Source organism: Chlorocebus sabaeus, chromosome 21 (assembly GCF_047675955.1).
Source record: "Chlorocebus sabaeus isolate Y175 chromosome 21, mChlSab1.0.hap1, whole genome shotgun sequence".
Classification (NCBI taxonomy): Eukaryota; Metazoa; Chordata; class Mammalia; order Primates; family Cercopithecidae; genus Chlorocebus; species Chlorocebus sabaeus.
The window spans coordinates 120,995,134-121,009,000 of record NC_132924.1 but is presented as its reverse complement, the minus strand read 5'-3'; the positions used below and the strand labels follow the sequence as shown (position 1 = coordinate 121,009,000).

General features: G+C 38.1%; 1 protein-coding gene across 1 annotated transcript in view; it reads right to left on the bottom strand.

Moving 5' to 3' along the window:
- The window catches only part of CNTNAP2 (contactin associated protein 2), a 2,242,274-nt gene that overhangs the window by 439,469 nt on the left and 1,788,938 nt on the right, over window positions 1-13,867 (bottom strand). Inside the window, exon 15 of the mRNA XM_073009464.1 lies at window positions 711-838. Coding sequence (XP_072865565.1) covers window positions 711-838 — 128 coding nt within the window. The remainder of the gene's footprint in view (window positions 1-710; window positions 839-13,867) is intronic.

Here is a 13,867-nt window from a genome sequence, read left to right as displayed (position 1 = left end):
ATCCCCACAGTGCAACTGTGTCACTGTTTCCCTCTGACTGCACATAAAGCACACCGAAGGGTATCAAACAACATAAAATCCTAATGGTGCCCTTAATTAGGAGGGACCATCGCTCCAACTCCCTTACCTCCCACTGTCCAAGCTAGCAGCCCCAAATTCTTCTCTGGGGTGACTAATCCTGAAACAAGACATAGTTACAGAAACAATCTTTGGCTTACAAGGGACCATCAAGCTCTGATGATGATGAAGTTTGATAGCAATAATGTCAAACTTTATATGGCCATAATCCAATTTTACAATGATACATTAAGCCATAATGCTACTATTTATATCACCATAAACTCAGTTTATGGTGATATAAATAGTCATCCTAATGGCATTAACAGTAGCACTCAGTGGAATCACAGCTGTTGAGTACCGCATTTATGCTATTAGCATTGCTATTTATATCATCATAAACTTAGGTAGTCAAACTTGTTACATATGAATACAGAGGAAAGATGGATATCCCCACTTTATGCCCAAATATCAGCTCCTGTACTGGAGGCTTTATGGCTGTTTCCCTCCTCTAAGTTAGCTCTGCTTGGGTTACGTGATGTTTCTGTAGGAGCCACAGAAGAGAAGTCTGATTGCGGCATCTTCTGAGCAGCCTGGAAACAATATTTAAATGGGATAAGAAAGTGCAAGCCTTAGCTGCCATGCAAACTTACTGTCTCCTTGGCAGCGCAGAGGACCCACACTCAATTTGGCTTCTGAGCCTTGCCGGTCAGTATCTCCAACCACCACTTGGCTCACTGGCAGGTGATCTTTGTACGATAAGAAGCCAGCATCCTTCCTCCTGGATCACAGGGAAAGACAGAAAAAGAATGAGGAGGCTGAGTTAGAAATATGAATTTTCGGCTAGTTGCTTAAGGTGTCTAATGATGACATTTCAGAAATCGTTTGGAAGTTTACTAAGTAAAGCCACAGTTACAGAGTTGTTCTCTGTCTTCCATAGGTGGTCTCATAGCACATCGATCAGAAGCCCCTCTGGCATCTTTGTCCTCTGGAAAACAGAAGTGACACCCTGATTTCCAGAGATTCACAACCAGTATGCTGCACACTCTTTTAGGTTGAGAGTACACCACAGCATGGCAAACCCTGAGCACACATGCAGAGTCTGCTGCTGTCATGGAATCAGAAGTTCAACAAAGTCAACCTGCTCACTTGAATAATATGTGAAGCAAAACCCTCTTTTAAAACAACCTTTGTCTCTTTCATTGCTTTGAAGCAGTTCCTTCAGAAGTTTTCTTCCCTGTTATACATCAGTTAAACAAGGGACACCTTTTGTTCCTTCCTCTCTTCTTGTTTAACAACTGGAATAGTTTATGTGAAGTTTCCAGCACAGAACAGGTGTTCAATAAGTGTCTATTTCCATCTACACTGAAGAGTGGATCTGAGATTTGAGCCCAGTTGACTTTCCTCCTGAGTTTGTTCTTCTGTTGACTCTATATTTATCTTGTTTCAGGTCTCCCAAGTCTACCCCGTATCCACCCTAAATGAAGAAGGACAAGGCTAGTGTTGCAAAGTACTGACTCTAGAATGGAGCACAGAAACCCAGGAGGGGTTCCCGGAGATGGGCTTAAGCTGAGTTATGTGCAGTGAGTTTTGGGGCCCATGCAGCAGATTTCACCTGCACGGAAAATCAGTGCCCCTTTGTCCCCTTTTCCTGTTGCTGTGGCTGAGGGATCCCTCATTTGGGGCTAAATGGGTGAGGGACACAAAGCAGCGTGATGTCATTCCTCAAATTTACCCTTTCAGATGATTTTTTACATGGTTCAGTCTGAATAGAAATAACAATTTTGAAAATGCACATAGAACTCATCAGAAAAAACCCACCCTGATTTTGGATGACAGGAGAATGACAGAGTTCAATAATTTAAAGATTTGCCATTCATGTCTCTTGGGAAATAGTGCAGGGAATGGAGAGGAACCAACTTGGAGGCCTGTCTTGAAAATGCTATGCTGTGTGGAGCCGTTACTTATACCTCTGACCTTCTTAAATGTCAGTGAATATTTGTTTCCTCATGTGTCAGGACCCATAAAAACCCAGGAAGGAGTCACAGAACTTAGCCAGAGGGTCTCAAATAGATGCATTTTATACTGCCTTAGTTATTTCATCATTTTCAAAATGAAGGGTTTTTAAAAAATAATTATTTATCAAATCAGAATTAAGATTATGCAGAAAAGCATTGTGATTCTTACTGACACTGTAGCTACTAAAGACTAGGCCTCAAATATCTCAGTGGAAATTTTTACAAACCTATCCTCTTTTATTAGAAGTCCTATGAATTACAATCATGCCAAAGAGGAAACAAAGCCTTTGATATTAGATTTAATATTTAGTGCTTGTTAAAGGAACGATAAATAAAAGCACCCTCTAACAGCATACGGTAATTTGACAACCTAGTAGAAATGATGGAACTGAAGGCTGAGATTCAAGTTATTACTTAAAATTACATGACTCTAAATCAGAGCCCTGCAAACTAAGTCCTGAGACCCAAATTCTGTCCATCACTTCTTTTTATATGGCTCAAAAGCTAAGAATGATTTTCACATTTTGAATTGTTTTAAAACAGAAGAAAAAATAGTATCTTGTGATGCTACAAAATTCAGTGTTCACAAGAAAGTTTTATTGAAATACAGCCACTTTTAAAAATGTATTGTCTATGTATGATGCAATTACAGAGTTGAGAAGCTATGGCAGAGACCATATGACCTTCAAAGTCTAAAATGTATATTATCTGGTCCTTTCTAGGAAGAATTTGCCAATTCTATCTCATAATGGGGCATAACTGTCCATTTTTGCTTTAGGAATTTACTGAGCAAATATCCCACTGACTATCATGGTAGGCAACTGTTGTGTAATTCAATCAAGTTTCCAAAGTTGAGCAAGGGGTTTGGGAAGGGACAAAGGAGGGGACAAAAATATGTACTGAGAATAAATGCAAAGAAACATGCAAGAGGAAAGAAACCATCTACACTTCAATTTGTTTATTGTAACAGTGGGATATAAATTTAATTAATAATAAACTTTTAAATTTACTCTGCATTGTATAGCAGGCAGCCATATGTCAGCTTTGGCACAAGTGAGCTCTATCCTGTAGGAAGAGAAGGTGCCCTGCCAATTGTGGCCACTCTTCATTGTTTAACTGTTCCAGTATCTATAAGATAGTATGAGTAATTTTATAAAAACAAGATCTTTCAATGGTGGAATCTCTATGACATTCTGTAGTTAAATGAATAATGATCCGGAAAATCTGAAAGGTACAGTTCAATGAATTTTTACACACACACACACACACACGTGTGCACGCTCACACACACACAACCCTGTGCAACCATGACCCACATAATGATTTAGAACAGCTCCAGCACCCCAGAAGCACCCCCATGCCCTTCCCAGTTAGTATACCCCCTCAGAAGTAACCATAACTTTGTCTACTGCCATCACAGGTGAACTTTGCCTTTTGTTGACCTTTATGTACATGGAATCACTATGAATTCCTTTGTGCCTAGTTCCTTCTACTCAACTTTAAATATTTATTTATATGATACAAAAGATTGTATCATGTAAATAAAATATAATACTACATAACAATGAGAATGAATATTCTATTGTCATTTGGATGTTTCCACTGTTTGGCTATTATGAATAAAGCTGCTACGAACGTTCTTATAGATGTTACGTATTAGTATTCATTTATATTGAGCATTTACCTAAAAGTAGAAATGCTGGGTCATAAAATACACATGTTTAACTTTAGTGGATAATTTCAAACAGTTTTCCCAAGAGCATGTACCAATTTACATTTCTACCAGGGATGTATGAAAATTCAGGTTGCTCAAGATCATTGTCAGCACTTGATAACGTTGGTTTATTATTATTATTATTATTGTTATTATTATTATTATTTGAGATGGAGTTTCACTCTTATTGCCCAGGCTGGAGTACAATGGCACAATCTCGACTCAGTGCAAACTCTACCTCCCAGGTTCAAGCGATTCTCCTGCCTCAGCTTCCCGAGTAGCTGGGATTACAGATGCCCACTACCACACCTGGCTAATTTTTGTATTTTTAGTAGAGACAGGGTTTCACTATGTTGGTCAGGCTGGTCTCAAACTCCTGACCTCAGGTAATCTGCCCACTTAAGCCTCCCAAAATGCTGGGATTACAGGTGTGAGCCACTGCTCCCGGCCAGTAATGATGGTTTATTTATGATCAGTGACAGTGTACTACCTTCTTATGAAACTAGTGCTAGGAGAAAGCATTTTTAAAACAAGTGTTTGGAAATATTCCAATCATTATGTAATTGTGTTGCCCAAATTGATATGTGTATAACCTTATAGGAATTCACATATCTACACAATCTCATAATTTGGAAACATAACTTTTAAGTGTTTGTAATAGTTTTATAAAATGTAGACTTTTAGTAGGTTTTGAACTTAAAAAATTTTTTAATACTAAAAGCAGGCATTACTTAATTATTTTGCAAGAAAATCTGATTAACATCAGGGATGATAGAAATTTATAAGCCATGTTTTCTCAAAATGTTTGCATTATTGGTGAATGATACTGAAAATTTTTTTTTTTTTTTTTTTTTTTTTGAGACAGAGTCTGGCTCTGTCGCCCAGGCTGGAGTGCAGTGGCCGGATCTCAGCTCACTGCAAGCTCCGCCTCCCGGGTTTACGCCATTCTCCTGCCTCAGCCTCCGGAGTAGCTGGGACTACAGGCGCCCGCCACCTCGCCCGGCTAGTTTTTTGTATTTTTAGTAGAGACGGGGTTTCACCGTGTTCGCCAGGATGGTCTCGATCTCCTGACCTCGTGATCCGCCCGTCTCGGCCTCCCAAAGTGCTGGGATTACAGGCTTGAGCCACCGCGCCCGGCCTGAAAATTTAATATCATGATTATTAAGTGAGAATGATAATCATTAAGTGAGATAGTGTACATTACTCCCATTTTACTAATAAGAAGAATGAGAATCAGAGAATTTATCTTTTAAATCAAATAATTTTTCTTTTAATTCTCATTTATAAGTGAGGTGAAAATTACCTTTTAAAGGTATATTTAGCTAGCCTGAAATGTTGAGGTTATTTGTAAGTCATACATTCAAAGATATCTGCAATGTTTTATTCACATTTACCCCTAATCTATCAACATGCCATACTAAGCAAAAGAGAATTCTAGAACTACCTCATGCCCAAATCAACCAATGTTTTTAATGATATATTGAAGTTTATAAGAGGTTGCCGTATAGCTAGTAGTAATAACACTCAGATATTCCTTACCCAATCAACAAAAGAGGGAAAGAATTGTCAGCTGAGAAAATAATAAAAGGAGAAAATAGTATGAAGATGCCTCCTTGGTCACTTTTGACTCAAGATCTAAACAGGGATCTAGAGAATGTAAAGCCACAAACAATGGCATGTGAAACTCTCAAACAGCAGACTCTACATTAGTTGTGGAAACTAATTCATGAAAGGCAGTTTCATGAATTAAAACTTTAACCAGCACAAAGTTTTTGTGATCCTACAGCACAACCTACACTTTTTTTTTTTTTTTTTTTTTAAATTTTAGAGACAGGATCTCGCTTTGTTGCCCAGGCTAGAGTGCAGTGGTACAATCATAGCTCGCTGTAGCTAGACCTGGATTCAAGGGATCCTCCTGCCTCAGCCTCCTGAGTAGTTGGGAGTACAGGTGCATGCTACTACGCCCACTGTTTTAAATTTTTTTTTGTAGAGACAGGTCTTGCTTTTGCTTTTTTGCCCAGAATGGTCCCAAACTCCTAGCTTCAGGGTGTGAACCACTGTGCCTAGCCTCCACAACCAATTTGGATCTTGGAGAGGTGGTCCTCTGAAATACCTTTATGATGTCCATCTAAGCATCTTGCGTGAATCTTTTTGCAAGCAAAATGAGCCTTTGTTGAAAGTTATGATCCTTACAGATTGAGGTCAATCTAATTTAGGGAGATATTCAGTCACTATTTATCCTGTTAGCATAATAAGTTATACATTGGAAAAATTCTATCATCCATTTCAAATAGACACTGAACTAAGACTCTTGCATGCTATTTCCATCAGCATTGTCACTCAAGTAAAGCTTGATTCTATGGATTTTGTTTCTCTAACGTGGTGTTACTATTATTTCCCTTCGGTATTGTTTTTCTGAAGAATCTGTCTTGCTCTGCTGTCTTTCCTTGACTTTTTTATTGTGCTAAGAAAGCAAACAAGCCTCCAGGCAGTTTGGTCTTGTCCTTAGCTTGATGAAAAAGTAGAAAAAAGAAGCCCTAAAGAAAAATAAACATCCCCAGTTTTTACAATGAGCCTGCTCTTCTATCAAATATTATGAAAATGATTATACTGAGTTTTCCTATACAATAATTCTAGCAGAGTCAAAGGACTTCTCTTTTGTGAAGTTTTATGGGCATTTAGTAACCCTTAAAAAATGTATACTCTGTGCACTTTCATGCATTTCCATCACGGCATCACTCCAACTAGAAATTTCTGGACAGAATTCAGGAAGTCAAAGTTATAGCTACAGAAGATATCTCAAAGAGAGAAGTACAAATACAAAATAAACACATGAGAAGAAGCTTAATACTATCATTCATTAGGGAAATGTAATTAAAACTACACTGAGATGCTCCTTCACACTACCAGAATAGCTATAATCAAAAGGAGAGGCCATAACATGTGTTGACAAGGATTTGGGGGAACTTGGGAGGTGGGCTGTAAAGTCATGATTCTCCTATCTCAGCTTCCAAGTAGCTTGGATTACACTAAAGTGCCACTGTGCCCAGTCATTTTTGAAAACAGTTTGGCAGTTTCTTAAAAAGTTAAACATAGACATACCATATGACTCAGAAATTCTACTTCTGGATATCTCTACAAGAGACATGAAAGCATATGTTCACACAAAGCCTTTTAGGTAGACGTTTATAGCAGATTTAGTCATAAGAGGCCCAAAGTGGAAATAATGCAAATGCCCACCAACTAGTGAATGGATAAAAGTATGGTATATACGTACAACGAAATATTATTTGACAATAAAGAGGAATGAAATCTGAATACATGTTGCAACATGAATAAACCTCGAAAACATTATGCTAAGTGAAAGAAGCCAGACAAACAAAAAAATCATCACATATTCTAACTTTACTGATATGAAAAAGCAAATCTACAAGGACAGAAAGGAGGTTAGTGGTTGTCTGGGGCTGGGAGTAGAAACAGAAATTCCTGGTAAACAAGAATCTTATAGGGATAATGTTAATGTCCTAAACTGGAATTGTGTTGATTTGTTGCACAACTCAATGAATTTACTAAAAATTTGTGGAAAAAAACTGTACACTTGTACAGTTAATTGTACAGTTAAAATCGATGAATATTGTGGTATTCAAATCATACCTCAATGAGGTTATTGAAAAAAAGAACTGTAGATAGTCTCAAATGCCAATTGGCAATAAGGTCCAACAAGTCTTTTGCACACATCTCACTGGAAATAGTAGGGTAATGAACTACAAAGTGGTTTATTTCCTGGCTTTGGTGTCTTCCACTTTGTGACTATGAACCAGGGACTACAAAATCTTTACTGACTCTGTTTTTACGGGCTTTTACTACCTTTAAAGTTTATATCACTATATTTACGTATTCCACTGACCTTTCTTCCTGGATAGAAAACACACCTTTCTTAGATACCCATGCTTTGTCTGTTTTCCTCACCTTTGACCTCTATATAGACATTCATTAACGAGAGTCAAGATATTTAAATGGCACAGAATGTCCCACCAATTTCCTCTATGTTTCATTCTCTTCTTCATTCCTTATTTAGAATTTGTCTTTTGTATCCCAACCTGAAACATTTGTCACTTTTCCAAACTAGCTTTAGGGACTGTGCCTCAATCACAGACAATCAGACATTCTTGGTTTTTCCGGGACAAGCTTAACAATAAAATTCTGCTTGACTGTCAGCATTCGTCATTGTAATATTCTGAAAATGCCAATATTTTTGGCATTAAATCTGCATCTCAAGGATGGCTTCTAAACATTTTGGAGTCTTTTGTATGATTTCTGGTTCATATAATTAAGTTCGTTTTACCTATAAATCTTTGTATCTCTTTTCTCCATCTTTTTTGGTTTTTAAATGGGGTTTCACTATGGTGGCCAGGTTGATCTTGAACTCCTGACTTTAAGTGATCTACACACCTTGACCTCCCAAAGTGCTGGGATTATGGGCATGAGCCACTGAGCCCAGCCTCTCTTTTCTCCACCTTTTCTGCCTCCTAACAGTCATCCTCAAATACACTGTACTTTTTCCACAGCAAGTGTTCAGAAAAAGTAGGTTAAAAGGTAAAAACCTATAAGAATTTTCCTGGAAAGTTATTTTACTAATAGCTTACACTAAAGATACAATCAAAAGGAGAGGCAATAACATGTGTTGACAAGGATTTGGGGAAACTTGGGAGGTGGGCTGTAAAGTCATGATTCTCCTATCTTAGCTTCCAAGTAGCTTGGATTACACTAAAGTGCCACTGTGCCCAGTCATTTTTGAAAACAGTCTGGAAGTTTCTTAAAAAGTTAAACATAGACATACCATTAATCAAAGTAGACATTTGATTAATGTCTAGTTATTTCTATTAAAGGATCTTTGGGTTGTTCCTATTCTTTCTATCTCTTAAATAAAAATTCACATCCAGGCACGGCGGCTCATGCTTGTAATCCCAGCACTTCGGGAGGCTGAGGTGGGAATTCAAGACAATCCTGGGCAAGATGGTGAGACCCTGTCTCTATAAAACATTTTAAAACTAGTCAGGCATGGTGGTGTACATCGATACTCCCAGCCACTTGGGAGGCTGAGGTGGGAGGATTGCTTGAGCCCAGGAGGTTGAGGCTGCAACAAGCCAAGTTTACATCACCGCACTCCAGCCTGGGTGACAGAATGAGACCCCGTCTCAAAAATAAAATAAAATAAAATAAAATAAAATAAAATAAAATAAATTCATAACTAAAACATCTTTAAAAAGTTTAAAACAACTTAAAAAAATAGACAGACTCTACCCAGAAATAAGATGCTGCTTCATGATTAATACCAAATACTACCTAATTGTTAAAAGTGTATATCTAATGTTACATAAAAAAGGATAGGAAGCCTATAAACTCAAGTCAAAGTTAGTTTTTGTTAAATATTTTTAAAAGTATGGAGAATTTTTATTTTATTGTATTTATTTTGTTCTCAGCTCCATCTTCCTGTATCCTCTCTGCTATATGCCCTCTGTCCAAGTCTCTACTAAAACCTGCCCTCGGAGAAAAAGGTGACAAACCTTAAACCTTCTACTTAACAAACCAGTGAAGTAGAAGCAATGCCTTAATGAGACTGCCAAACAGGGTTCATGGGAGGCCATTGTTTTGGAGTAGGCCCTGCAGTAGGCCCCACCAACTCAGACCAAACCAACATGCAGTCACTTGTGCTAGGTGCCACAGAACTAACCTGAACTTTGAAACCCATCAGTTTTCCAAATCACAGGAGAGCCATAGCCATCAATGAGAAGGGGCCCCGTTTGGCTGGATGTGGTGGCTCATCCCTGTAATCCCAGCACTTTGGGAGGTTAAGGTGGAAGGATCGCTTAAGCTCAGGAGTTCAAGACCAGCCTGGGCAATATGGTGAAACCCTGTCTCTACCAAAAATACTAAAAGTTAGCTGGGGATGGTGGCATGCACCTGTAGTCCCAGCTATTCAAGAGGCTGAGGTGGGAGGATTACTTGAGCCTAGGAAGTTGAGGCTTCAGTGAGCCGAGATCATACCACTGTACAGAGCAAGACATCTCCAAAAAAAAAAAAAAAAGAAAAAAGAAAAAAGAAAAAAAAAAGGGAAGGGGACCAGTTTGCCTGAGCTGGCATGATAAGAGGTCCCCCTGTTTTAACTCTACAAGTAAAGTAACTTTGAAATGACCAATCCACTTTTTATTCCTTGTTTCTGCTTTCTTTCTTCAGACCTTTTCTGCCTATAAAGCCAATCTCCTTTACTCAGTGCGTTGGGACAGCGATTCCATTTTACAGAGTGAGGTGTTGCCCAATTTGAGAATTGCTAATAAAAGCCAATTAGAGCTTTAAACTAATTTTTTATGCAATTTTGTCTTTTGACAAAGTTCTAAAAATCAAATATCTGTGAATGGTGGAGGGTGAATTGGAGAGCCAGAGGAACATTCCCGGCATCACTGAAATGACTATGAGGAAGTGATTCCATGTTTTTAAAAGGGAAGCCCATGGGCTGAGTTTTCCAGTTCCTCTACGTTCATTTTCAAAAATCACTTTTATGTCAGAAGTTAAAGCCTTTGTTCATAGAACAAACAGGGGCTGGATCATCAGAAGGGCAAATAAGCAGTGGGGCCCTCTGTTCACACCCCTCCTCACTCGTGCCTTGGTGGCCCTTGGGTGGGTGCCATTAAATGCTTCTCATAGTGTCCTTGCCCACCATTGACTTTTGAGTTTTCCTCCATGGAAAGAAGGAAGGTAGTGTTGCTAGGAAGTAATGAGAGTGATTAAGAAAACAACCATCACAATTAGATCTTTAGAATCCATGCCTATGTCCCCAGTGAAATCAAAGTAATTACAGATTCAATTACTGCATTTCAGTGAGAATAGTTTAGGCCTTTTACAAAATGTGAGACAATTATCTGTTCAATTTAGACTTCTCTTAGAAAGCCCTTGTAACCATTTTGGGATTCTTTGCAAAATGTTGTTCTTTGATTTGCCTTTCTGGAAAGCAAGTTCCCTGAGGGCAGATATACTGTTTCATGAAACTTTATACAATCAACACAAAAGTGTTTATTTAAAGTGAATTCAAATAAAAGTGGCTGGCTCCATGTGTTTCATGATTGAATAAATACATGAATAAACATAGACATTAACTAGACACAGCTCTAAAATAGTTATCTGGATGTACCTACTATCAACGGAGAGAGATGAAAAAAACCCAACAAAAAGCCTTTCTTATATTGGAGTTCCTTGAACGCTCTTGAAATATTTTTAGTATCTTTTTTTTCTGTATTTGGGATTTATTACTTCTTTAGAAAGTAATATTCAGTTAGAAGATCCATATCTCATTAATGTAGTGAAAGGGTTACAAGACAGATTTGCAAAGGTGAACCCTACCTTGGCTCTGCCTCTATGTAAAAGTAAGTTGGTTAGTTTATCTGGGCCAATATTTCTTCACATAGATGTGCAGTGTGAGTCCTTTGAAGACAAGACTTTGTAGTCCTACACAGTTTCCTCGCAGGCCATTAGAACAGTAACCAGCATACGTTTTGGGAGATTATCTAGTTATTACCCTCATTTTTCAGAGGTAATAGACTAGGAATAAAACAATGCCTGGACTAAGGTACTGAACCAGTTAATAGCTGAGCTAGAAAAAAGCAGATCAAATCTCCAATATCCTAGAATTTAAGAAGGAAAGATGCATGTTTACATTTTTTAAATTCTAACATAATTTCAATGTATTTCCTTTAAATGATATAAAAATTTCTTCTTTTTATCATATAGGAAAATTGTCTCACTGGCTTGAAGACTAATTTGGACTACTTACATTTTACTTTGTGCATCTACATTCATATTTTCCCTAAGCAGGAGTTCCTTACATTTTTAAAATCATGACTCATTTGCATGATTAGTAGAGGGAATGCTTGATGTGTAGCCTCTTTGCCATCTCCGTGTGTTTTCATATCTAGCGATTAATGGCCAACTCCTGGCATCTCAAAAGTAGTCAAGGGGAAAATCTTCCCTTATAATGGCCCAGTATATCTTTTAAAATTAGAGTGAATAGCCTAGGACTTCTTGGTGTTTCTGAAGCTTTATTTATAACCAATAAATAAATGCAGAAATTGGAATGCCAAGTGCACCCGGTCACTTGCAACTCCCCTCTGCTTCAGCACAGTTCACACCCCTCCTCACTCTTGCCTTGATGGCTCTTGGGTGGGTGCCTTTAAAGGTTGCTCATGGCTGGCTTCATTCCACACATTCATGTTTCTTTCCCTTGAAACTAAACAGGGATAGTCCGATGGTGATGATGGTTGTGGGCAGATGGAATATGCTGACATCTCAACTCTGCAAATAAATCTTTCCTGCTGGTACTATGAGACGTCCCCAGGAATTGCTGGGCTTCTCTTATGTCACCCAAGGAGGGTAACTGGGTGACACGGACAGAGAGGGCATTCAGCTTTGGAATGTGAGGGTACATGACACCTTAGTCTAGTTCACAACCTGGGGAAACCTAATTTATGACTTCTTTAGGATATATAAAATTTTCTAAACCTGGATAATTTTTATAAATCAAGTCTTGATCTAATTTACTTTCTGTATATTCCTTCATTGTTTCCATAGATATCAACACTCATGAAAAACAATAATCAGAGCCCCCATTCCCTAAATTTTTGCTTAAATACCATGGTTTGCTCAAAAGAGCATTAGTCCCAATGCGTTTGGCCTCAGAAGGGAGTACAATGTGCTTTGAATTTTTATTTTGGGGATTTGGCCATCTTAAAAGGTACTGTTTTTCAATGATACAAGCATTATCTTTTAAACCAAGAAGGATTGCTTTTTTTTTTTTTCTTGATGCCATTTCTAAAGCCCCCTCCAAGTAACACAGATCCATATAAATGATTCCTGTATTGATTACTGCCACAATCTTTTCTCTACAAACATCACATCATCTTTGAGATACTTTGTTATTCCCACTTCAACTCAGCAGGTCATTGTGCTCCCCTAGTGGATACAAAAGACTGATTTGAAGGTGGAAATGGTTTCTTTTACCCATCTCTGAAGTCTGTAAGGCCCTTAAGATGATCGATATTTGTTTTTATGTTATCAATATCTCGAAGATGCTGTGGGACGTAGACGTTTGAAAAAGGCACACCACCTAAGCTACAACAATGAAAAGTACTTACTCTTCAGGGTGAGGTGGCCCAAATAAAAACAGAATTTCAAAATATCTCTCAGTTACTGGGACTAAATGCAAGTCAGAATGCAGCCATGGAAAGAGCCTTGAGATCACTGTGAGTGTCAAGCATGAAAGAAGAAGAATGAACCAAGTAAGTTAAAAATACATGATCTAAAATTCTGAGGGAACCAAAAGAATTCTGTGTACTATAAGCCAAGGGAACAGAGAGTTTCTAGGGGGAGAGGGGGTGAGGTGGTAAATTATGTTAAGTATTGAAAAAATGTCTGGTATCAAAAAATTAAAGCATGCACATCAGCTATATCAATATGGAGCTCATCGGCAGACGGGACACAAAAGGATCTAGTAGTGTCATGAAGAAAAAGTTCAATAGCTGATAATTAAATGGGAGGTGAGAAAGAAGAGGCAAATCTTAGACTCTTATTTAAAGTTGAAGTGAGAAATGGAAGAAGCAATAGGGCAGAAACCAGAGGAATTTTAGCATTCAGCAATTTTGTATATAGACTGGGAACTGAATCAATTAATTATGTTTTATCCCATATGTCTGTCATCAATTTGCCAACATTATTTTCCAAGGTTGGCAGTAAAAAGTCATGAATATTACTGCCTTATGTGTATAGGCAGCATAGAACTTTGTCCAGAAGATGCAAAGTGGCACATGATCAGAGACGTTCTGACTGACCGTTGCTGGGGAATGAAAGTTACATTCCAGGGTCCTCTCATTTCAGTTGCAGTGAACAAGGAGCACCCGGGCCTCTTTCTCCAACTCATAATCAGGCATATGGCTTCTCTGAAATAGGATGGCCAACATATTAAAAGATTCTTGGGCTTGTACCTTGGAAAAAATGTCTGAAAGAGGAACTAACTAGTTAATTTCACGGT